Raw genomic sequence first — 27,356 nt, 5'->3', positions numbered from 1 at the left:
CGGACGGTATTGGAGGCGTACAAATTGGAAGGAAGCTACCTGCACATGGTGGGACTTTTGTACAGGAACCCGGTGGTCCGTGTCCGGCTGGGGCCGTACATCTCGGAGGAAGTGGCGGTAGGCAGGGGCACGCGGCAGGGGTGCCCCCTGTCACCTCTGCTCTTCGCATTAGCCATGGAACCAATAGCGGCGGCCATGAGGCAACTCCTGGCAGATGGTATCTCGCTGGGCGACGGCGTCCACCAAGTATCTCTGTACGCCGATGACCTGCTGGTCTTTGTCAGAGATGTGAGCCGCATGCCGGAGCAACTGGCCCCACTGCTGAGTCGCTTTGCCGGACTCTCGGGGCTCCGAGTCAATGCAGGCAAGTCATGCCTCTATGCCTTTAATAGTGGGGTCGCCGATCCAGAGTATGGCCTCCACGGCAAGCGAGTCCAGTGGCTGGCGGACACGTTTAAATACCTGGGGATCCAGATCTACCGCCGGCCGGCGGATCTGATGGACGGGAACCTGGGAAGAGCGGTGACAGCAATCAAAGCCCAGATAGGCTTTTGGTCCACGCTCCCCCTGACGCCCGCAGGCTTGGTGGCCCTGGCCAAAATGGTGATGCTCCCTCGGCTTCTCTATTATTTTGCGAATCTGCCTTTGTTCGTGCCTGCGTCCTTCTTTTCCAAACTTAACAGGATCCTACAAGACTTTATCTGGAGCGCATCTCGACACCGCCTGGCCCTCGGGAAACTGTGTCTCCCAACAGACAAAAGTGGACTCGCTGCCCCCTGCTTTGAACATTACTACCTGGCAGCACAGCTTCAGTGGATTGCCCGCTGGTTAGCAGACAAGGGGAGGGAGGACACTGCCACAAGCGAGCCGCCCTACACATTAGAGAGGATCACTGCGTTCTTCCACCCGTTAGCGGTCAGGGCATGCCCCACCCCGCTACTGCTAGGGGTGGCGTACAAATGTTTCCGCAGGGCCCTATACCTCACGAGGAAGGTGCTCCAATATGCGCTGGCGGTGCCCCTAGAAGGCTCGCCAGGAGGTGAGGGTGTCATCACGCGCCACATGTTAGAGTCGTGGCAGGAGGCGGATGTTCAGGCGCTCTGTGACTTATATCAGGATGGGGCTTTAATCCCATTTGAGACGCTAATAGCTGAGGCCGGGCTCCCCCCAGGGGGGTTCCTAATGCACAGATCTCTAACGGCCCGAATGGCGGCCGGATGGGGCGACATAGCGGAGGAACCAGCGCAACACCTAACGTTGCAGTACCTGCACGTCATGGGCAGGGGCAGGCATCTAATTAAATGGTTTGCTGCATCCTTACAGATACACACGGAGCTAGATCTGACTCCTCTCTGCGAAAAGTGGGAGTGAGATATGGGACGTGCGCTGGCAGACAAAGAGTGGGAGAAAATTCTAAAAAGTCTGGTGCGCATCCCCAGAAATGTGCGCTTTCGCCAGATCCAAATATATATAGTTCATAGGGCCAATCTCACCCCGACTTAATAAATAAATACTTTCGCAGGGTGGACGTGTCCTGCCCTAGGTGTGGAGAGCTGGATGCGGACCTCCTTCACATTATGTGGCACTGCCCGGGCCTCGGTACATACTGGAGAGACATTAGTGTCCTGCTCACGCAATGCACTGGCCGCACAATCCCCTGTAACTGGCCTCAATTTCTCTTGCATAATTTCAAGAGGCCACCCAAGGACAGGGCATCGTCTTGATTCCTGGATCTGGGGATGGTAACAGCGGTGCGGCTCCTTACAAAGAGGTGGAAAGCAAGCAACCCGCCCAGCGTGAGGGCATGGACTCTGTCCCTCCTGTCGTGGGCCAGAGCGGAGTGGACTGCCATTCGGAGGGAGGAAACGGTGGGGCTCAGTCGGGAGCCCATGGCGGAGTGCTGGGGGGGGGCATGCTCGACGCCCTGCAGGGGGCAGGGGCTGGCACGGCTGAGGAGGCGGAGGGGGACTCAGTTACCATGGTGGGTAATAGAAGGGAGGGGTGTGCAGCGAACGACACTACCAATGCGCAGGCGGGTGCACGCCACGAGATTGCGGCGAGGGTGTAATAGGCATGGAGACACACGCATCTGCTTAGCCCCTTCGATGTTCATGACGAGCTCAGCTCGTCATGCAGTACACTGGTCATGTGCTCATGACGAGCTGAGCTCGTCATGAACAATGGGAATAAATCAGAAGTAGCACAGAGGGGGAATTGCTGCAGCACTGATGTGTTAAGGGGTGAGGAGAGTTGGTGGGAGGCGGGCCTCGGGAACGGGAACCGGGGGTGCTTTATGTTGTAACATGATGACAATGCCGTCTTTTGCTGTTTTGTTTTCTTGCAAATGTTTTGATTGCACTTGGGTTAAGAATGTAAGACTTGTCTCTCGGCACAGGACTGGGGTGCAATGACCCTTGTACGATACAGGCATGCCTGGGCACCCAGGACCTGGCTGCATGCCACATAGGTGTGAAAGCAACAGCGCCCTATTGACCTGCCGCACTACTAGTGCACAGGCAACTAGGCACGATTGTATAACTGTCTAGATGTTAATGGTGCACCCAATGTAATGTTAAAATAAAATGCCAATAAACAGAGTTGACAAAAAAAAAATGGGGTTTTATTTAAATTCCCTACCTCCATTATTTTCTATGGGAAGGTGCTGCATTACGTGGTTGGTCATGAGTGGTGATAGACTTACTACTGGTTTTTTTTTGGGTAGTAGTAACTTTTATTCAAATTTTATGAATAAGTAAAAAGAATAAACATGCTCAAAAGTGTAAATTACTCAAAAGCGTAAGTTATCTTTGTATAACCGGCAAAGGATTTACTAGTTCTGACCCTGGAAAGGATTTGTGACTTATTTTTGTAATTTATGTTGCTTGATTTGCTGTAATGTTTTCCCTCCCATTCAGGCTTACTGTACTGCGATTCTCCTTGCTAGCCTCCCTTCCCTCCCATTTGTAAACAGGTAGAAGACATCAGGGCCGGACTGGGATCTCAAAGCAGCCCAGGCAATTTTGTTGGACTTTCCCCCACCCAAGGGTGCTGTTTAACAAAACGGGCCCCCAGCACTGCTGCTTTTTGTTACCGGGGGCTGATATTGCAGAATAACTGCAAAACAAGCCTTCTGTAACAGAATTAGCCCCCACTGCTCTAAAGCCTGCACCCAGCCATCCAGCCTCCTGGGCAAATGCCTGCTGCGCGCTAAGGCCAGTTCGGCCCAGGAAGGCATACAAGAATGGCCCCTCAGAGGACACATGAGCATGCAATCGCCTGCCAGCACTTCTCCTTCTCATGGGCCTTTTTACTCAGGGCTTCCAGGTACTGGGTAACTAAATGTCACAACTTTCGTGTTGGCCTGTCAGAGCCTCGGGAGGCCCAGGTCTTGAATTGCTGCCACATCTCCCACTCTTTTTTCCTCAACGTACCTCCTCACGAGGGTTTTTATTCTAAACCTGTCCCTTTTGAAATACACCTACTACTGGTAGGAGGCTCCCTTTATTCCTTTAGTGGCAACCACAGAACTGTTATTCCTAGGTAGCTTTCACAGACCATCTAATGTGGAGTCTGATGTTTATGCCCTGGGTGCATCCAAGCATGTTTACAGTGAACCTTGAGACCTACTACTGTTGTGTCAATGGTCTTTAAGCTACGTCCCATCAACTCAGCTTCTGGGTATACTTGGTGCCAGTGGTTGCACCATCTTGTTCCAATTCCACTCTTGGATTGCTATTCCATAAATCTGCTACTGTTGGCTTTTGAGGTTTATCCTAGATTTCTCCAGTTTCGCCTAAAGGTAAACTCCATTGATCTACTCCTGCAGTGTCTGTTGTTTACCCTGGGAGCCCACCTCTGCTTCTGGATGGCCCACACAAATCTGGTGAATTGCCAGTATCTCAACTCTACTTCTTGGAAGGCTGCACACAAGGATAAACACTTCACCCTAATAAGTCTACATGGATACATAGGAGACTAAAGCAAGTTGAAGGCTTCGAAATCCAGTTTTGATCGATTGGTAATAGTCTGGAGCAGCTGAAGCTTTGCTACCAGCTCAAGTGCACCTGCTGTCCTTGTTAGGGGCCTGGTCCCTCTTTTTATAGAAGCTGAGTCTCTACTATCTCTACTATTGTAGAATGAAAAGAGTAACACAAATCTGTAAACAACAAAGTTGGGGACTGAAAAACAGGATCTTTTATTTAAACTAATCACTGTAACAACAATAACAAAGAACATTGGAAACTCAGAACAAGGACCTGTCATGGAGGGATCAACTATTACAGAGAATGTCGCTTATCTGCCAGAGCAGCCAACTTCTGAGATAAGGATCCAGGCTCTCGCATCAGTGTTGCCTCAACATGCTGTGATTTCGGGGAAAACACACAGGGGACTATTACGATTTCGGTCGTAAGGCCTCCAACCTCAGGTCGGAGGCCTTATGACCGTCATTATCGGTTTCAATTCCGACCAGCTTATTATGATTCAGTAGTTCGAAATTGAAACTGGCCGGTCATTCCGGGTGGCTTCTGATGGGCTCAAGGAACCAGTTGGCCAGTCGGAACCGGCCCGTAATCCAAATGAAAGGTAGCTTACGCCGTCTGTATTACTATGCACGGTTTCCGGCAGGATTTCCATGCCATTCTGACATGGAAAACCTGTTGGAAAGCGTGTTTGGGGGCCCTTAGCAGGGCACTGTTTCCTTTGCGGCCTCCGGTTGGTGCCGAGGGTGCACCTACGTTGCCCCTCTGTTAATCCCTGCACCCTGTGGGAGGCACTTAAGATTAACACCAACCTCACCTTTTCCTATCTGAGCATTTACTACAGCCGGTTTTCCCATAGGGAAATGTCAGATTGTGACCACACCATGTGCAGTCGCATCATAATGAGGCGGTCAGCACCGCTTCTCGGAGGTCGGTCGATCCTGTATTTGAGACAGTGTCGTGCGGACTTCGTAATTGGGCCCACAATCTCACTGTGCCTATGGACAGTGCCTGGAAACTCTCACAGGTGATAAGCTATGCTCTACAAATCTGAGTATTTATTTATTTATAATTATACATTTGAAGAGCTCAAATAGTTACAGTTTTTGCACACCAAAGTCTGTTAAACCTTAACTGATATACGAAATACAAGCCTCATGTTCCCAAATAGAATCAATCATTCCAAAAATGTCTACCAAGAGCACAGCAGCCACTATATACTCTGAAGAATAATATACAATGGCAAAATGTCATTATTAAAAAGAACCATTTTGGGGGCGTGTCTTGATGCCAAAGAAGATGGCCGCTTGAAGAGAGAGCTCCTTGGAATGAAGGACTCCGGATGAAGTTTTTCTTGTTTCCTGGCACCGGTGAGCGTCTTTTGTCATCTGTTGTGGCTGGTGCGTTTTTCCTCACAGGACTCACAGCCGCCAGTTCCTCTCAATGTGCTGCTCCACCGATCATTAGAAACTGAGCAATTCGGCTCCTGATTTGCTACCCAATTTGCATTGGGTCTGCTTTTCTTGATTTTAAGGGAGTTTTTTCCCCATGCTTAGCAGCAATTTTCTACTTCATTAAAGATTTCATTAAAGATTTTTGGACCTGAGGCCAGCACTTGGCAGTCTCAACGTGTCGCATCGAATTGAGGAGGTGTCTGTGGAACACTGTAGAGACATGTGTTCGTCAGATATCCCTGATAAACTACATTTCCCAGAATCCTAGGGGCGTCTACCGTAGCTGATGCAACCGCGTTCCAGGAAGCCAGAGAACAAAGGAGCTTCCGGGGCACCAGTCAGATGCTGTTTACTACGTGCCTGGAGCTTAGTGTTTATGAAGAGGAGGTCCGGTAAGGGTGCTTGTGCACCACCTATTCTAATCCTTTTGTTTTATGCTATGTGTGCTTCACTGTGGCCTGTCTTCAGCGTTCCTGCTGTTGTCTGCTGTTCAACCCGCTGTTACACATGCCGGAGTTCTGGTCTAGTCTGGGTGGACGAGCAGGACTCTCCGCTTGGACTTCCAAGTCTTTGTTCAGTTTAAACCTGCATTAGCCTAACAGGTTATTTTGAATTGCACTGAATCTTGCATTGAATAACTTCTGCAACACGAGCTTTCAGCGCAGCTGGCAAAGTATATTTCTGTTTACTCCTGCAACACTCGCTGGGTGCGTGGCTGCCGGATTGTATTTCTGCTTACTCCTGCAACACACGCTGGATGCATGGCCGCCGGATTATCCTAAATATCATTAGTTTCACAGTTCTCTTGTGTTGGTGAGTTGGTTCATCAACTCATGCAAGGTGACCATGTGGAACTAGTACAATGCTATTCCTTGTGAATATTGTTACTAACTTTGACTGCTATACAAGTTCCCAAGGAGCTATTGGGAGAACAGCATTTCTTGTGTATCATTTACCTGATGTCTTGTATAATGACACAACCACAGTCTTATTTATTTATTTATGTATGCATTTTATAAAGCGCACAAATACCCGAAGGTGTCTCGGCGCTGTAGAACAACAAAGCAAAGGGGACAAGATGGATCACTGGTTAAAGAGTCAGGTCTTTATCTGTTTCCTGAAAACAAGCAGGGAAGGCCTACTCTTAATGTTGGAGGGAAGCCTGTTCCAAAGTTTGGTGGTGGCATGTAGGAACGATCTGTCACCCCATGAAGCCTTTTTTGTCCGTGGAACAAAAGGAAGATTAGTACTGGATGATCAGAGTCTTTGGTTGCGTATTGACTCTGTGGTGTATTACTTTGGATACCGGAGCTACGTTTCTTGAGACTCTTTGGGGGTTATGGAAGCACGATAAAACTGAATAGGAATTGTTTTTTTTTTACCAGTATTATGCTTTTGAGTTAGCCAGCCCCTACGCTCTTCTATTAACCTGTGCTGTTGTCTGGGCTTGTCTATTTATGTATTCCACAACAGAGGTTGATCGAGCGTTCCTGGAAGGCAGCTCCCCTCCCCTGTTACAGCCATCTCTATGAACCCTTTTTGGTATGTTTTTGGTATGTTACATCGCTTAGACGTTGTAGATGCTAATTAGGTATACTGATACTATAAATGGTCATTGTCTTATTTGTTCATTTACATAGATCATAATGATTTCGTCCTTCATGGTTTTCCTGTCTGGAAGAAGGCTTATTTTACTTTACAGGTAGAAACTACAAAAGGGTTTAGGGAGAGTAATGTTGTACTAATCCAGTTGTATTGGGTTCTCAAAACGCTGTTGCTTTCGGTACAGGTCTCCTTCCCTGCTGTTCCCATCCTTCCCTTCCCCCACTTGATCACTCCAAGTATGTGTATATATTCAGACCTTGGGACTATCAGGGAGTGGACCATATATAGCAACATACGACCCTGAGGATTCAACGCCATGAAACAACGTCAGATTTGGTCTCTTTCATCCATGTCTTTTTAAAATCACTTATAAGAATAAAGACCAGAACTATAAAGACCCTGCTTCACTACAACATTTTTTGGATGATTGCAGAGAAGAAGATGTGGATGTTTCCAGGCTCTCTGGTGTTTACCTAAATTGTGGTGATTCTAATATGCTGAATTTCCTAGTGGTTGTTGTCAATGCATGTTTTCGTTTTTTGGCATCCTTACGTTTAATTTATCCTCCATGTTTTTCTCTTTTTGTTAGGTGCATTTCTTTCAAACATAATCTTTGTGATTCCCAGTCTGCGTTAGATGGTCCTCCATCCCGATCCGCCATGGGTTACCTAGTTAGTTGTGTCATCTTCCTTATGTGGCTTCACCTCTCTCATCTTGTTCATGTTATCTGTAGTCGGTTAATTTGTTCGGGAAACATATGGTTCATGTTTTTCCTTGTTGTACATATTTTTCCTTTCTTGTATTCCCTTTCCTGTCTTATTTCGGATACTCTTCTTTCTCCACTAAATATTTTTCTTCCTTTCAATGCTTTTTCATCTCCATACTTAACTTTATATTCATCTGCTATTTCTTCCTCTTTCATAACTGCTAATTTCTTTTTCTATGCTATTTAGTTTTGCTAGTATAGTCCTGCAAGTTCTTTGTTAAATATTATTGCTTATACAATGTTATTGATTCCCAATTGTTGTGATTTTTACCATCCACTGTTTATATTATTTAGAATAATATAAATGGCTTTAAGAGTTAGTTCTTGGAATGTTAAGGGTTAAGGCTCTCCTATAAAACGCCATGGGACATTAACTCATTTATCTCATTTGAATTGTGATATAGTTTTACTACAAGAAATACATGTTTCAGGCAAAGCTATGTCTAAGTCTGAAAGACAATGGGTTGGTCATGTTTTTGCTTCTCCAGGTACGGGAAAATATAATGGAGCCATTTTATGTCATAAATCCTTGATTTGCAGGTTCTTAGGCAAGATGCTGATGAACTGGGTAGGTGGCTTTCCGCTTCTTTGTTGGTTAACAAGATTCCCATTTCTCTTTTTAATCTCTGGGCACCAACTGCCCCAGAAACTCTTTTTTGACCCGCAAAATTACCTAAATTGATGTCCTTTCAAGATAAATACTTATTAGTTGGTGGTGATTGTAAAATGGTTTTTGACACCCACTATTGAGTGTAATTCTAAATCTAAATTCATTTCCTCCCATATTCATTCCCAGTTCACATCTACTATTCAACAACGATCAATAGTGGATGCTTGGAGATTATGTAACCCTACACTCTTAGAATATACTTTCTCTTCCCCTGTACATTCCTCCCAATCTCATTTAGACTATGTGTTTCTCTCTAAAGCACTCACACAACATATTACTCATTCAGATATTGGTTCCATACTAATTTCCAATTACTCAGGTTACTAGAAGATGGAGATTCAATAACTCCCTCTCTTTAGATTACAATTTTACTAAAAAATGTGAAACTTTTTCTACTTTCTTTCTTGAAAACGAGAACATGTCCACGTCTCCGCAGATCATATGGGATTCTTTTGAGGCAGCCTCCAGGGACTTTATTATTTCTTTTGTATCTCATAGAAAGAAAACTTCCCTACATAAATTAACGTTACTTACAGTACAAATTAAGAAATTAGAGCATTCTTACTTCTGTACAAGCTCTAAGGCTTGTTTTGATGAACTTATCAAATCCAAATGTAAATGTAATAAATTATCCACAGGAAAAGCCAATGCGTTTTTACTCAAAACTTCTGCTAAATATTATGGAGGTCAAAATAAGGCGGGAAACTTTTAGCTAATTATCTCAGAGTGGAAAAACAAAGTACCAAGATTGATTCTATCCTCGGTCCTACTAATCATATGGTTTATAAAAATTAAGATATATTACTTGAATTTACCTAGTTTTTTTTAATCTCTTTATACTCCTGAATCCCCTGTACTTAAAGAAGATATTTGTCAATATTTATCTTCTATTACTCCACCTTCTTCTCCTAATTTAGAGTTTTCAGTGTTACATGATGATATTCGAGACCTAGATACTTTTACTGTCATTCTCACTATTAAACATGGTAAGGCCCCAGAACCTGATGGTGTTATGATCAAATTTGTTTCTCATTTCTCTAAATTTCTTATTCCTAAATTACATCAACTCTTTCACTTTTGTATTTCTTCCCAAAAAACAGAGGCTCTTTTCAAGATGCTTTGATATACCTTCCCGCCAAAGATGGTAAAGATCATACACTGTGTCAGAGCTACAGACTCATTTCTTTCACTAATTTAGGTGACAAAATGTTTGCAAAAACTTTGGCTCTTCATTTAGAATCTTTCCTACCTCAAATGACAGAACAGGAACAATGTCGCTTCATTAATGGCAGACATATTTCGGACAACACTAGATTATTTTTTAATGTCCTTAGCAAATCCAAATCCAATAAGGAATCTTTAGCAGCCAACTCATTGCATGCTGAGAAGGCTATTGATTGGTTTGTGTGGCCTTTTATCTTTGCTACCTTATCCTGGTTTCAGTATGGTAACACATTTATAAATTATGTTTCTATATTAAACTCTTCGCCTGCCTCTTCCATTTTGGCTAATGGTCTTATTTCACCATCCTTTCCTTTACATCGTGGGGTTAAAGATGGTTATCCTCTATCTCCCCTTTTATTTATTCTCACTTTCGAACATTTCTTGATAAAATTAGTTTGAACTCTCAGATCACAGGTTTTCAAAATGGCATTAGCCAATTAAAAGTCTCTGTTTATGCCAATTACATTTTGCTCTTTCTCTCACAACCCCAGACTTCTCTACCAACTTTTCTATCCAAAGTAAATCTATTTGCCTCTGTGTCTGGTTACACATTAAATGTTTTTAAATGTGAAGTACTTCAGTTGAATACATTATGTTTTTCTGCAGATTATATTACTTCTGGCTTTCGTTAGAACTCGGATAAAATCAAATATCTGGGTTTGTTGTTTAAATCTTCTATCAAAGATTCTGTACTATTACATTTGAAAAAATTACACACAAAATTGAGGTCTTCTACAACCAGATGAAATCCCCTGTTTCTATCCTGGTGGGGCCCTCTTGATGCAATAAAAATGATGCTTGATCCTATAGTACTTTTTTATATCGCTAATTTTCCTATAAACATTTCCAACTCTTACTTTAAAATTCTTTACTCCATTTTATCCAAATTCTTATGGAATAACAAAAACTTTGCATGTCTCTTCATAAACTCAAAAGTCCTAAACATTTGTGGAGAAGTTAATTTTCCAGACTTTCAAACTTATCAACCAGTATTTTCTCTTAAACAATCGTCTTTCTTACAACAAGAAGATGAAGAATCATTCTTACCGTTATGGACAACTATTGAAAAATCTTTCCTTCAACCATTCTTCTTTCAAGAAGTATTATCCTTTGCAAATAGACCTTTGTCACGTTTCCTTCCTATATTTAATAATACTTGTAAAATTCTTCAGCCTATTTTATAGCTCATCTTTCTGCTAAAGATCAATTTTTTCAATCCTCAATATGGTACAAGTATCTTAAAATTAATAGGGGGGCCCTAGGTGGCGAACACGCAAGATGGCCGCACACGTGTGAGGCTCCTGCAGCCCGGCTTTTTTATCCTGGAATTTATCCTGCTTAATTACACATCCAGTGCCTCCAAGGCAACCAACTGGAAGAACTAACCCTCCAACAGAATCGCTGAAAAAAACAGGGCGATTGGACTTACTTTGCTCCTGATCTGGCCCACGGAAGTTCCGGACGGGGCACTGTGAGAATCTGCATGGAGGGCTGACGCAGTCACTGCGCCTAACTGAGACCGCTGCTGCGTTGGAGACATTTGGGCCGAGTGGCGCGGGAAGCGTGGCGGTGGTAGGAGCGTCATTCCTGAGTCCTATCTGGGGGCCAAGAGTGTGCAGCATTTGGCGGAGAGGGGAAGTGTAAAGCAGCTGCAGGAGGTGGACAGCGCTACAAGAGCTGGGCAATGGCTCGGACAGCGTTAGGTGGGAAATAATGTGCGCACCTACGATCCCGCTGCTTCTGCGACGGCGGGAGAATGCCTTTCCGCTGGTGTACAACTACCGATCTTGCACCCGGTAAAATACGGGAGGACTATCACCGCCCTGGTGACCCGCTGGCGCGGAGAAACAACAACGCGGCAGATTCAAGCACGGGCGGACCTGCCTGTGGGGGGCCGAATAGGCTGCAAGAATTGTGAGCGTTGCCGTGCCCCCCTCCTCCCCCCTTTTGCAGCCCGATCACAGGACTGAAAGACGCTGCGGGAGCTGACAGCCGTCGGCGACCGCAGTTGAGGTGAGGAGCGTGTCCGATTTTCAGTTAGCGCGTCTCCAGTCCACTGAGAGTCTGGACCCTGCTGGAGCACCGGGACTGATGCCATTGCCCCATCAGACTGCTGCAGGAAGCCATGTTGTGAAGTAGGGAGGCGGGAAGAACACTTGATGGCCCTGCGCGCCGCTTTTCTTTGTGGCAGTCAAGGCGGTATACTCCTGAATGCGACATTGTCGTAGGGGGTGCTTCATTACCCAGGTGATCTACTGTGGCTGGTTCCTAGACTTTCCAACTTGGGGGAACAGGGCGTTTGCTTGACACCAGGCATCCCGAATGACTGACATAACATTGTTGTGCTGCTGCTCTATTTGCTTGTGATACTGGATGCTACTGTGTGCGGGGACCTGTGGCTGAAACTGCTGTTCTCCACTACACTTAAGGGACCTGCTCTGGAGGCGTTGTTGCCCCCCCCCCCCTTGACCTGCGTGGCCTGGATGGTAAATAGGTGCAGAGGGAAGCTGTGAACTATCGACTGAGTGGCACTCCTAGACCAAACATTGGTGCTTCAGAGATTGATAACTGACGCGGGCACGGTTGACCCGCACTGCTGGTGGTCGGGTGGTGAGCAGGCAAGGACATGGCTGGCTGTGTCCCCCACCATTGTGACATAATGGGGGAACCAGACACTAGGCAGCCTAAGCTGAATTTTGAAGCTGCGAAAAAGGGTGCCCGCAGTGCACAAGATGATCGGGACCTCGATGGAGGGGGGGAGGCTCAGAGCAGTACTACAACACAAGCTGCTGATGTGCAGAGCATCCTACAGGAGGTCAGGCAAGGTTTTGCCACTATTGTGAATAAGGTTGATTGTATGTCATCTCGTATGGACGCCATAGCACACAGTTAGAGGGGCATGAGGATCGAATAAAGGAAATGGAGAGGCGCATATCGGACACAGAGGATTCGACATCCAGGAATACTACGCAGATCGCCCACATGGACAAATTTCTAAACATAATAGCCGCAAAGAATGAGGACATGGAAGCGCGCAGCAGGCGCAATAACATTCGCGTGATTGGAATTCCAGAGTCAACAGATACGGGACGAATGGAAGAATATGTTGAAAAAATGCTGTTGGCTGCAATAGAAGCTGAATCATTTTCAAATCAATATATTGTAGAACGGGCCCATAGATCCCTTGGACCGCGTCCCCCCACAGGAGGCACTCTGCGGCCCATAATAGCGAGGCTTTTGAACTATAGGGACCGTGATGTGGCCTTGCGTGCAGCAAGAAGTAAGCAGACGCTGTCATGCGAAGGGAACACATTTTCCATTTACCCGGATTTCACGCCTATAGTGCAAGAGGAGCGCCGTAAGTTTCTGGATGTTAAAAACAAGTTGAGGAAGGCGCAAATCGATTACGCACTATTGTACCCGGCACGTCTTAGTGTTACGCACCAGGGTAAACAGAGGTTTTTCACCAAGCGTGAACAGGTGGAGGAGTTCCTCAAACACGTAAAGCGCACAAATCGAACTGACGGCGGCATGGCAGTATCGCAGCAATCCGTGTCGACAGGGGCCGAAGATAATTCACATTGAAACAAGTCTTCACCGTCACTACCCAGTAACAATATGACTTTGGAAATCCAGTAGGTTGGGGGATAGCTTAAGGTTTAAGGGACGCACAAGATGTTTTATAACGTTCTCATTGAGCTATATCTCTAACGCTGGGCATCCTCTGCCCCTCAGAGCCCGGGCGTTGGGCGGAGGGGCTCTGTGTTGCCACCTAGAAATGGGCCCGAAGGGAATTCCCCCAGGATTATTCACTACATGTTGTTTGCAGGGACTACAGGGCTGTTTATGTTTTTGGTTGGTTTGAGGAAGGGGAGGGATGGGCGGGAGACTACTACTGGCAAGTTGAGGCTGCTTCAGTGGGTGGAGGGGGGACAGGGTGGGGTATGTTTCGTATTTTGTATAATGGTTGCACAGCCGGACTGTTCTATCAATGTTATTATAGGAGCAATTGACAAGTTAATGGCAGAGCATCATGTGCATTGGAGTACTATGCGAGTTACATGTTAGCATGGGCCATTCTATTATGATTGCGAGGTACAATGTGGACCTGCCGTGATGTCTGAGAATGCTGGAACTGAGAATATGTATATTAAACTGCAACATGCACAAATGTCTCTTGATTATTTGCCGACACATTGATATAAACTGATCAGTTGTATACAGAACCCTAAAGCTATGTGAGGCATATTAGCAACAAATAGCAATAATAATGGCTAAATGCGCTTAGCACATTTTTTTTTATCGCTGCCTATCGCCGGATATTATCGCAGAGATAACTATCCGGCGATAGCGGCTCAATGCGTGAATATCGCGGGAAATCCAGCGATATTCAGGCATTAACGCTAATGGGGACTTAACCTGAATATCCACCTCCCATTGGATATACAGGTTAAGTCATGGTCTGAGCAGGCGTTAGGTTCTAGCGATAATCGCGCTTAGCGTGATTTTTTTATCGCTTCACCTGCCTTGCTAATAGGCAATAGCTGTGTTAGCGACTGCTATCAGTCGCTAACAAGTTGGGTACGCCCACTTTGCATGTCATTAGCGATAAATATCGCTGACATGTAAAGCGGGCCCCAAACCTGTAGCTATCGCCTACAAGCTGTCGCTAACTGCTGTTAGCGACAGCTTGCTAATAGGGTGATAAAAATATCGCCGATTTAGCGGGTAAAAGTCCCGCTAAAGCGGCGATATCGCCCTTGCTAATATGCCCCTCTATCTTTTGAATGCAATCACGATCAAACGGTACTAACATATGTATATGATGATGCTTCTGCTGTTGGATGTATGAACATGAAAAACCAATTAAAAAGTTTTTTTTTTTAAAGTATCTTAAAATTAATAATACATTCTTTTTGGAAGGACTGGCATGTTCAAGGGCTCCGTTGGGTTCATCAACTTTTTCAAGGTAATACGTTTATATCTTTTATAGTTGCTCACGCACGTTTTTCTTTAACTGTTTCTTATCCATCTAAATATGCATCTTTAATTCCATTGGTGCTATCAACCTATAACCGCTCTGCTCATACTCCTACTTCTTCCTCTTCACCTCCTAGCACTCTTGCGGTTTTGTCTCTTTCCCGCTCTGTGTCTCAATTGTACAAACATTTAACCTCCATTCCAGTTATTCTAAATAAAACGGAGGTGGAACTTTCTTGGGAAGATGATCTCCAAATGTCATTTCTACTTCTGTTCAAAACAAGATTTGGACTAAAATAAGGAAACCTTCTCGACCAAAACATTATTTTTTATTTACAATAGACTCTTGTTTACTCCTGCTTCATTACAAAAAAATAAATCCTATCTCGTCTCCCTCTTGTTGGTCTTGTAATACAATTTCAGCAAATTTAAAACACATGTTATTTGATTGTCATCATATTCACGCTTTTTGGACACAAGTCTGGCGACAAATCAATTATATTTCTCATACACAAATCCCTTTTACATTTATCAATATTTTTCTAGGTAGTGCTTCTGAAGTCTGGGTCCCTCACTCTAGTAATTTTTATATAACAGATTTGCTTCTTGCAGTTTCTTTCCAGTATATTGCCAGGGAATGGAAGGATGCTCCTACTATTTCTTACCGCGCTTGATGGTATGGAGTTTGTTATAACCACAGATTAGATAGAGCATATGTTCACCCCCATTTCCTTGCTATTAAAAGAGATTTTCTTTGGCCACCCATCACTCGCTTCCTAGATTTATCAGCAAATACATTACACCTTCATAATCCCCGACTTCAAGAGGTACCTAAACCCCAATCAATATGTTTATTATTGTATTTCATACCAGTATCATTCAATTTTAATTTAACTTCTTCCTCTATGCTGTTTTTTTATAGAAAATAGTAATTGTATAAGAGGTTGTGTTAAATTAGATATATGCAATGGTTACGTATTCCTCTCTTTTTCTTCTCCCCCTTTTCCTTCCTTTTATTTATTGCCTTATCATTTTATCTAACCTGATTGTATCCTGTATTTTATTACATTGTGATGTTTTATATGTATAAATAAATTCTCCTTTTCAACTAGAAAAAAGAACCATTTAAAATGTTCGGACAAGAATTACCCCAAATGCACTGTCACATTCCTTAAAAGAACAAGTCTACTCAGGTGATTTTCATGGGTTCACCCAGAACTCCTCTCTCTACCCACTCATCGCCTCTCATAGTGTCCTACCCAATCCAACCCACGCGTCTGCATCACTCCCACCTAATATTCCTCTACTTCTCCACTTTAATACTCCTATGCCCTCCTCCTTCCAACATGCGCCTGTGCCAACCCCCTAACTCCACCCTCCCATACCTTCCTAAAGACAACCATTCTACATCACACCTTCATTTACTCAAACAATTGCAAGTTTTTCATTGAGCCTGAACCTCAAATACTGTTGGTCTTTATTATCATTGCTAATTCCCACAACAAATCTCAAAAACACCTTGTTAACAGTTTCCCTCCAGCTCCACTGGCTTAAGTATACAGTCATCTTAACTGAGACCTAGCACAGCTATACTTTGTATTAATAATAAACACACTGTCAACGAAGCTTCCTGACACTAGAAACAGCAAACCATATGTAATAGGCCGATACAGTAAAAAATGGTTGACTAGCTAGATTTTAACTGTTTCCTTGCTATGGTAAGGGAGAGTTAAGATTGAAGCTGATGGGAAAGTGTGCTCCAAAGCTCAGTAGGAACAACGAAAGATTAATCTCCAGTACGGACTTTGCATGTAGGCTGAATTTGTTAAACAAATTGACTCGCAGATCTTAAAGAGCATTAGCAAGTGTACAAGCTAGATTTGGAGGCTAAAAAAGAGGAGTAGAGGAAACCACTTAATAAACAATAGTTCAGGATTTTAAAGTAATGCGTTTCCGAATTAGAAGCAAGTAAATGCGCCTTAAAGTGGAAAAGCACTACTGTTTTGTATGGGTTTATATCTAGAAATATTAGCTGACATCCACCAGCGGGTAGTGGGCAAAATGAACGCAAAATGCAAGATGAAGGAATTCTTCTGTTCAGGTTGAGTAGCAGCTAGTACTAGCAGTAAAAATACTGAACCGGATACCAAAAGAGTGCAGCAAGGATGAAAGACTTTGCATATAGATAATAAAAAATAGTGATGAAAGGATGGTCCCTTGAGGAACGCCCCATTTAAGGTGAAGTGAAGATTAAGAAAATTGCAACAAGACAAAACTTTTCAAAATGTTCAACAAAAATGAATAAACCCAGTCTAGCACTTTGCCTCTACAACCAATGTCAGGGAATCTCTATAGGAGGGGTGAGGATCATTGGTGTCAAACAGACCTAATGGAATTAAATCCAAACCTGTGCATTGCACCTTGAGCTACCTAGGGAAGATCATGCAGCATAGACAAGACAGTGAGTTCTGTGCTTCAATAAGGTCAGAATCTGCTCAAGCAGAGCTCAGACAGTTATTGGTCTCCACAAATTCTGGGGTTGGGAGGCAAATTTGTTTTTCTAATCGTTTTCTAATCATAGAGAAGGGCAGGAATTAGTCTAAAATTAGTCAAAACCGAGGAATCAAGTTCAGGTTTTGTTCAAAAGTAGTGGCACAATGAAATGTTTCCACACTTTAGGACCAAAAAGGTGCAAATGAGTTATTAAACTAGGTAAAGACATAGCAAATTTTAGCTCCAATATATTCCATTGGGCATAAATCCAAAGGTGAGGCACGTGGGCGAGAAGAATTTACAAATGTAATTACTTCCTGGGTGGTGAGAGGACAGAAAAAGTCAAAATATCATGGAGCAAGAAGAGAGAGTCATTTGGCCGAATAAGGTTTTCTAAATCCATGCTTGCAAGGAAAGAGAGGACACTTTTTCCCAGAAGAAATAGAAAACATCACCACACTGTTGCGAAGGAGTAGGAGGATAGTAGAAACAACGTGCATTAGTGAATTGCAAGACAAAAATAGCTCCTTAGATGTGTTGAGAGAATAGGCTATAAGGTTAGTATGGTACTATTTTTGCAGACTTTCCTGCCTATCTCTATGTATTTTTTGAAGATGTTAAGCAAGTCTGCAGAATAGTTTTTACTCCAACTTCTTTCAGTTGTATGCGTTTCTAACTTTAGCATACCAAAATACTTTGTGATCCAAGAGTTTTGCTTACATACAATGGACTTGGTAAAGTGTTTATGCTGTTAAGGGGCTGCAAGTTCTACTGTTGTTAAGGCAGAATTAGTGAGAGACTTGTTATTTTGAGTTAAGTGTGGCCGACTAGGTTTATAACCCTTTACTCTAAAGAAAACCTACCCTGTGCTTTCCTTTACACCTTTCTTTAGCTGACCACCCCTTAATCCCTCAATCTGCATTCCAACTTATCCTATTCACTTCACCACCTGCTCCATCCCAGAACTCTTAGGGGCTTATTTACGAGCCCTTGCAACACTTTTATGCTGCTGGTGCTTCACTGTTTGTGACACACGGGTGGCGTAAAAAATGTGACTGTTGCGCCTTATTTACAAAGTGATGCATCTAGGCAGATGCGTCACTTTGTAAACCCCTGCGCCACATTATTCCTGTGCCAGATATAATGTATGCAAGGTGGGCGTTCCCCCGCATAAAAGCCTCGTAGGAGTGGTGCACTGAAATCTAAAAGATTTCAGTGAGCCACTTTTATGACGCCAATAGGCCAAAACCGTAAGGGTAACGCAATGCATTAAGGATAGGTCTCCCCAACGCATTGCTTGAGTTGTCATGCTTGCGACACAACTCAAGCAATGCGTGACTTTTGCGTAGATACGTCAGGATTCCGGATGTATCTCTTTCCTTGCAACATGGAGCGCCGTATATTAAATACGGCACAACCATCGTGTCGCAAAGTGGGTGAAGTGAAAACGGTTGCATTGCTGTTTTGTCGCAGCGATGCAACAGTTTTCATAAATGAGGACCTTAGTGCTCTTGCCTCTTCCACTAACCAAAACTGATAAAGCTACTGCTTTGCCTTCTTGTGCTGATCTATGTTGATGAAAAAATATCATGCTCTTTCTCTCGACTATGCTGCCGCACAAACCAGCTCAACTAGAACTATCTCTCGCCTATTTACCATAAAGATCAACAAAAACCTGAACATCTAAGGTGCAGGAAACCGCTATGTCCTCTCCATCACTACCTTATATGGACACTCGCTGTATGTATCACTGCTCAAGTGAAATGTGCCACAGTGTACTGCAAAAGTATCCCACACAAATTATGCGTGCTTCTGCATGCTTTGAACAGATGACAAGCACCTTTTAGATCACTCTTTCTGACACAACATTGTTCTTCAGGATTACCTGTTAAATGTGCCGTGACACATTTTGATTCTAATTTGCGACCTGATCAAGTAAGTCACTTTGGAAATATCAACTTATCCCACCATGTCGGGAGGAAAATAAACAGGTGGGATCACGCAACTTGGTCCAGACTTTAAGAGAGGGCACATTGAAATCTTTCAAACTGGAATCTTATATTGAAGCAGTATTTATATAGAGATATCACGGTAATTTTATTCACAATACATTGTATTTAAATTTCATGCCAGGCATGTTTCTGCTCCATATTTCACCAAAGGAAGAGGCAGAGTAAAGAAGACATACAAGTACAAAAGCAATGAAATACAAGTCTGGAAAACGATTATATCATTTGTTACCTTGTTGGATTATAATATTTTCTTCCTCTTTTACACAGGCACGTAGCTACATCACATTCCTTTCGTACTTCATATAGCTCACTGTAGGCATTCTCTTCAAGTTCCCATGCTGCATCTCTAGAGGCAATCAATATTGTTCATGGTGACAGTTTCAAAGTTGTTTTTCAATTAAACATATATTGAAGCATAAAGTGCCTACAAACAAAAGTGGTACTGTAAGTCAAGGAAAAAAGGAACTTACCTCGCTCCTGCATGTGAGAAGTTGGCCTGATATATGATGTTTACAATTCTGGAACCACCTTGTATCAGTCCAAACAATCCCTTATGGTGTCTGGTTGTAAGTCAACCTTATTAGACAAGCTATCCTAGGGGTAGCATGGACTAAGCATCCTTAAAGGCTTAACTCAAGAGGTCGTGTTAAGCGGGCTGTTTTACCAATTACAATCCTGTAATATCAAATGAAAGGACACCACACAAGTATATATTATAAAAATATATGTGTTTATTTCTAAAATAATCCCCAGTACTCTTTATGAGCAAAGGGGCACAAGCGTTAAATCAAAAGCACAGTATAACATACAAAGTTGCACAATTATGGATGAGGGCGGGTGGCCACTCAAACCATATATTAAGAAAGTGGTATAAGAGATACCAATCGAACAGTGGTTAGGCTTAGGGCCTAGGGAATCGCTGGGAGCAGTCGGGACAAGCAATGCTGAAGTCGGGAAAAGCGCGCGGGATTCGGGTGCAGCGCTTAAAGCACACGCATGCACCAATGCAAAGTCAATGGTGCGTAAAAGTTACACAAATAGAGTTTTGGGATACTTCCGCTGAACCTAGATGGACAAAACTTTAGACACAGGCCCTAGAGGTGTGTACCAGTGTGGGAACACCGGCGTTGCAATGTTACCTCACCCACAGGAAGCGGGTGCATAGGGTCGAAGTGGCGTCGGGTTTCGTCACGCAGGTTCTTGGTGCTTGAAGCTGAAGATGATGCAGGCGATGTGAAGGAGAAGTGTCCGGTGTGATCCAAGGGTGGATCAGAGTAGAAAAGTACCTGAAAGCAGAGGGGACAGAGTCTGGGTCACTCAGCAGTGACCAGGGTGGAACCAGGATGGAACCAGGCAATGTCGGGCGCAATCAGGTGGTTGTCGAGGAGCTTCTCTCCGCTACCACGTGGGCTCTGGGGCATCTGCGACGTCCAGGAGCGGGTCACGAGCTGTCCCACGCAGGCTCTTACCGTCGGCGCTGTCGGCTTCAAGATCGGAGCAAACAACACTTGGCAAGAGCAATCCACGCAGGACTGGAAGATTGCTTCTCATTCGGACCAGGAGGGTCAGAGCAGGTGCTCCTTTTCAGAGGAGCTAGTGCAAGTCTGGAGCAACCAGAATCGCAAGTCGTATTTAGGTTTTCGCCGGCACAGGGGCCACAAGCCAGCTGGCAAGTGACCGGGCCAACGCGTTGAGCCAAAGAAAGCAGAAGGGCCCCACGCAGCACTCGTCGAGTGTAGAGGGGTGAGCTTCGGTGCAAGAGTGGCTCAGGGTTGGGGCTTCTCAAACCCCGGTGTACAGCTTCGAGGGTCACTCGTGGGCTGCACGGTCAGCGTCTCGTGGTCTTTTCAAGATGGCGTGCCCCACGCTTCCGGTCACCTCCACGGGTCTCAGCTCTGCAGGGACTGTGGATCGGCTTGTAAGAAGGCAGGCAAGCTAGATCTCGTCGATCTCTGTCGCTCGAGTTCCGGCGGGAACTGCAACAAAGCAGACGTCGAGGTGCTGGATGGTGCCTGTTTGCACAGGGTGGTCACTCCTTGACCACAAGGGAGATTCTTCAGTCTTCTACGTCGAGAAGAATGTCGAAGGGTCCAGAGTTTCGTTTCTTATGTTTCATCAGGATAATCTGAGTGCGTTGGCACTGCTCCCATTCTTATACCAATCTAGGGGGCTGGATTACCTGCTAAGTCCCCTCCTATGGGTGGGACCCAGGAAGGGGGTGGATACACCCCTTTCCTTTGATCCAGGCCGCGCTGGGACAGGGGCTGGTGTGCCCCAGAACCGGTTTGGCCGGATTATGCAAGGGGCAGCCTTGTGCTCCCCAGGCAGTGTCTGGTTTCTTTCAAACCTCCCTGCTACAATCCACTATCTCCTGTCTGGGGTGGTGTGACACCTCCCTGCGACAGGAAAGCCTTTGTCCAGGCCTCCTCTGCTGAGTTTCGGTCAGCAGTAGGAGGTCAGACTCGTGTCTGTGGCAGAAGCATCCATTTTGTGGATCTGAGGCCCTTTTAAAAATCAACCGCGCGTCAGTAAAGTAACATGTCTTCTCCCTCTAGAGGGGTGGAATGCTATCCCCGTCGACAGAACTGTCGAGGGGATAGTATTCCAAATCGTATGACACCTTACACGACATGTTTTGATAAAGCCAAACCAAAGTTGCTATATAACCGCGAGGATTATAATGCACTTAATAGTATATGGTATGGCATTATCCCGGAACAGCTTAGGGAGTTGTTCCCGACAGCTGCAGACCGGCTCAGCTCATGCTAGAGCTCCATCTCACATTAAACCACGCACTCTGCCTCCAGGATTGATAAGGCCTTCCATAGGAGTGGCTCACAGGTTAATATGTGTCCAGATATAGGTTTAGATATAGGTATACTATATCTAAGCAAGAGGGAATATATGTCGAAATCCCGCATACAATCATCCCGCATACCATCATCCCGCATTTTTCATCCCGCATATACTATAAGGCCGCAAACTAACAGAACTAAAACTTTTAGAACGAATATGCCTTTAGCACGCATGCCTTTACAACGTAAAAGCATGCATGTTAAAGGTATACTCATTGTAAAAGTTTTAAAGGTAAGTGAAAGTACACTACCCTACCATACACTACCAAACACTACCCTACACTACAGTCCTTTTACTACATTTACACTACCCAGCACGACCCCCCAACACTACCATTAAGCCCTTTACTTCCCTGCACAAACACTACCTTAATACACTACCCCCAGCATGACCCTACACAGCACTACAATACTACACTAAACCACTACACCCCAGCATTACCCTACACTACACAAACACTACACCACTACCCTAAACCCTAAAACACAACCCCCAGCATGACCCTACACTACACAAACACTACAACACTACCCTAAACCCTTAAACACTACCCCCAGCATGACCCTACACTACTCAAACACTACAACACAACCCTAAACCCTAAAACACTACCCCCAGCATGACCCTACACTACGCAAACTCTACAACACTACCCTAAACCCTAAAACACTACCCCCAGCATGACCCTACATTACGCAAACACTACAACACAACCCTAAACCCTAAAACACTACCCCCAGCATGACCCTACACTACACAAACACTACAACACTACCCTAAACCCTAAAACGCTACCCCCAGCATGACCCTACACTACGCAAACGCTACAACAATACCCTAAACCCTAAAACACTACCCCCAGCATGACCCTAGATTACGCAAACACTACAACACTACCCTAAACCCTTAAAGACTACCCCCAGCATGACCCTACACTACGCAAACACTACAACACTACTCTAAACCCTAAAACACTACCCCCAGCATGACCCTACACTACGCAAACACTACAACACTACCCTAAACCCTAAAACACTACCCCCAGCATGACCCTACACTACGCAAACACTACAACACTACCCTAAACCCTAAAACACTACCCCCAGCATGACCCTACATTACGCAAACACTACAACACTACCCTAAACCCTAAAACACTACCCCCAGCATGACCTTACACTATGCAAACACTACAACACTACCCTAAACCCTAAAACACTACCCCCAGCATGACCCTACACTACGCAAACACTACAACACTACCCTACCCCCTAAAACACTACCCCAACCCCTATTACACTTTCCCCAGCACAACCCTACACTAAACAACCACCACAACTCAACACTACACTAACACAACACTACACTACACAATCACTACCCCAGCACGACCCCCACCCTTAAAAATTAACCCAAACCCACTTACCTCTCTCATCGTCGTGGTTTACAACGCAAATACATTTACCATACATGCCTTTACAACGTAATTCGTTGTAAAGGCATGCGTGATAAAAGCACATACGTTATAAAAAAATGCGGTATAATGGTATGCGGGCTGAAAGCAATTGCGGGATTAGAGTATGCGGGCTAATGGTATGCGGGATAAAAAATGCAGGATAAGGGTTGATTACCAGCAAGAGGTGATTACACCAACTTGCCCCAGCTGAGTGATCAGCCAGTTGTGTCAATTTAAGAACCAGCCAGGGGTGGCAAAAGATATGCTGCAGCCCCTGGTAGGCCTTGGAGGCACCTATGCCCTGAGCACCTATAGTGCATGGTACAGGGGCTGACAAGGAGTCCATGTCCAATTGTGGTATGTACCTATAGCACATGTATTACGAATTTAGAGAGAGAACAGCAGGCTGGGGGTCTGATTAGCAGGCCCACAGCCTCAGTAAGTCGAAAACCAGTGAAGCAAAAAGCAAAATTTTGGGGTGACCATAGGATAGCAGACCCTACTCTCCTACACAACCCCCCCCCCCCCCCCAAACGCAGGGACATTAAACTTAACCTTGACCAGATAAGTCTTCATGTTCTAAGTGGAAGTACCTGGAGAGACCATCTGCATTACCATGGTCAGTTCCTGGGCGGTGCTCCACTGTAAAGTCCATCCCCTGTAGGGAAATGGACCACCTGAACAGTTTGGGATTTTCACCCTTCATCTGATTTAGCCACAAGAGGGGCTTATGGTCTGTCTGAATTAGGAAGTGAGTTCCAAACAAGTATGGCCTCAACTTCTTCAGGGCCCAAACCACAGCAAAGGGATCCCTCCCAATAGCTGACCAACGTTTCTCCCTGGGGGTCAGCCTTCTGCTAATAAAAGCAATGGGCTGGTCTTGACCATCTTGATTAAGTTGTGAAAGCACAGCTCCCACCCCCAACTCAGAAGCATCTGTCTGTACAATGAACTGTTTGGAGTAGTCAGGACTCTTCAGGATAGGTGCGAAGCACATGGCCTTCTTCAGGTCATCAAATGCCTTTTGACAGCTAACTGTCCACTGAACCTTTTTGGGCATCTTCTTGGATGTCAAGTCATTTAATGGTGTCACAATGGACCCATAGTTTTTCACAAACTTTCTGTAATACCCAGTCAGGCCCAAGAAGGCTCTGACTTGTGTCTGGGTAGTTGGAGGCGCCCAGTCCTGTATGGTCTGGATCTTGCTCTCCAGCGGTTGAACCTGACCCCAACCTACTAGGTGGCCCAGGTACACAACCTTGATCTGCCCTATCTGGCACTTAGTAGCCTTGATAGTCAGGCCGGCCTTTTGCAGGGCCTCCAGAACCTTCTTCGAGTGGATCAGGTGATCCTCCCAGGTGGAGCTAAAGACAGCAATATCATCTAGATATGCTGCACAAAAGTCATCCAACCCAGCAAGGACTTGATTCACCAACCTTTGAAAGGTGGCAGGTGCATTCTTCAAACCAAAGGGCATTACCACAAACTGATAATGTCCACTAGGGGTAGAGAATGCTGTCTTGGCTTTTGACTCTTCGGCTAGTCTGATCTGCCAGTAGCCAGCTGTCAAATCAAATGTGCTCAGGAACTTGGCAGAAGCCAATTTATCAATGAGCTCATCTGCTCTTGGAATGGGATGTGCATCTGTCCTAGTGACAGCATTTAAACCTCTGTAGTCCACAAAAAACCTCATTTCTCTCTTTTCATCTTGGGTATGAGGTTTTGGCACAAGGACCACTGGGCTAGCCCGTGGGCTCTCTGATGGCTCAATCACTCCAAGCTCCAACATCTTTTGCACCTCAGCCTTTATACAATCCCTGACATGGTCAGGTTGCCTGTAGATCTTATTCTTCACAGGCAGACTGTCACCAGTGTCCACCTCATGGGTGCACCAGTTAGTTTGACTGGGTGTGAGTGAAAACAAGTGTCTGTGGACCTGCATAACCTGTCTGCAGTCCATCTGTTGCTGCTCAGTGAGGCTGCCTGCCAAGGCTACTCCATCAACTGAACCATCATCAGGGTTCTGGGAAAGCAGGTCTGGGAGAGGGTCCCTCTCTTCCTCCTGTTCCCCATCTGTGGCCATGAGCAAGCTCATTTCCTCCCTGTCCACAAATGCTTTCAAACGATTTACATGGAGCACCCTGTGGGGGCTCCTAGGGGTTCCAAGGTCAACCAAATAGGTGACCTCTCCCTTCTTTTCAATCATGGTGTGGGGTCCAGACCATTTGTCCTGGAGAGATGCTGGGGCCACTGGCTCCAACACCCACACCTTCTGCCCTGGCTGGAACTCAACCAGGACAGCCTTTTGGTCATGCCAAGCTTTCTGTAATTCTTGACTGGCCTTCAGGTTTTTGGATGCTCTTTCCATGTACTCAGCCATCCTGGAGCGGAGACCAAGTACATAGTCCACAACATCTAGCTTAGGCTTTTTGAGAGGTAACTCCCATCCTTCCTTCACCAAACATAGTGGACCCCTCACAGGTGGCCAAACTAAAGTTCAAAAGGGCTGTAGCCAACCCCCTTCTGTGGGACCTCTCTGTAAGCAAAGAGCAAGCAGGGTAAAAGGGTGTCACATTTCCGCCTAAGCTTCTCTGGTAATCCTTTTATCATTCCCTTGAGGGTCTTGTTGAATCTCTCCACAAGCCCATTGCACTGTGGGTGATAGGGTGTGGTAAACTTGTAGTTTACTCCACACTCCTTCCACATTGCTTTTAAGTATCCAGACATGAAGTTGGTACCTCTGTCTGAAAGAACCTCCTTTGGAAAGCCCACTCTTGAGAAAACTGCAATGAGGGCTTTTGCCACAACAGGTGCTGTTGTGGTCCTCAGGGGAATTGCCTCTGGGTACCTGGTGGCATCATCCACTACCACCAGTAAAAATCTGTGCCCAGATGCTGTTTGAGGATCCATGGGACCCACAATATCTATTCCAACTCTTTCAAAGGGTACCCCCACCACAGGTAGTGGTATCAGGGGGGCCTTTGTTGTGCCACCTGACTTACCACTGGCTTGGCAAGTGACACAGGAGCGACAAAACTCCTTGACATTTTCTGACATATGAGGCCAGTGAAAGTGAGGGACAAGCCTGTCCCAAGTCTTGTTCTGGCCCAAGTGTCCTGCAAGGGGAATATCATGGGCCAAGGTGAGAAGGAAACCCCTAAACTTCAAAGGTATAACCAACCTCCTGGTGGTACCAGGCTTGGGGTCTCTAGCCTCTGAGTAAAGGAGTCCATCATCCCAATATACTTTATGGGCACCTTGAGCATTCCCTGCAGCCTCAGCAGCAGCTTGCTGTCTGAGGGGTTCAAGTGAAGGGCAATCTAATTGGGCCTGCCCCAGGTCTGCCCTTGAGGGCCCCCCTGTCCCTAGAAACTCAACCTGGTCAGGCTCAAGTTCCTCAAAGACAGTCTCCTCTTGGACTGCAGAATCAGCTTCCTGTGAAGGCTGATCCTCAACCTGGGGCAAGTGGGAAGGCACAGCCTTAACCCTCTTGCTCCTTCTCTTGGGCTGTGGTTGGTCTATTGTTCCAAGATCCACCACTGGTTCAGGAAGGCACTTCTTAGCCTGAGTCCTTGTCACTGCAAGAACATGTGCTGAAATCCCTAGCATTTCTGCATGAGTCCTGTACTCCACTTCTGACCAAACTGAGCTTTCAAGATCATTGCCTAACAGGCAGTCTACTGGGAGGTCTGCACTTACCACAACTTTCTTTAGGCCATCTACCCCTCCCCAGGAGAAGTTCACAACAGCCACACTATGTGTAGTAGTGTTGTTGCTTGCATTGGTCACTAGGTAATTTTCACCTAGTACAATCTGACCAAGGTCCACAAAGTCAGGTGTCACCATAGTGACACTGGCAC

The 27,356-nt window shown here is 45.2% G+C and overlaps 1 protein-coding gene across 1 annotated transcript in view; it reads right to left on the bottom strand.

Moving 5' to 3' along the window:
• The window catches only part of LOC147708404 (E3 ubiquitin-protein ligase PHF7-like), a 2,104,679-nt gene that overhangs the window by 366,347 nt on the left and 1,710,976 nt on the right, over positions 1–27,356 (bottom strand). The window contains exon 9 of the mRNA XM_086925340.1: positions 19,414–19,530. Coding sequence (XP_086781466.1) covers positions 19,414–19,530 — 117 coding nt within the window. The remainder of the gene's footprint in view (positions 1–19,413; positions 19,531–27,356) is intronic.

This window comes from Lissotriton vulgaris, chromosome 6, assembly GCF_964263255.1.
Source record: "Lissotriton vulgaris chromosome 6, aLisVul1.2, whole genome shotgun sequence".
Taxonomy (NCBI): Eukaryota; Metazoa; Chordata; class Amphibia; order Caudata; family Salamandridae; genus Lissotriton; species Lissotriton vulgaris.
Note: the sequence above shows the minus strand (reverse complement) of the source record. Positions and strands in the feature narration are given on the sequence as shown.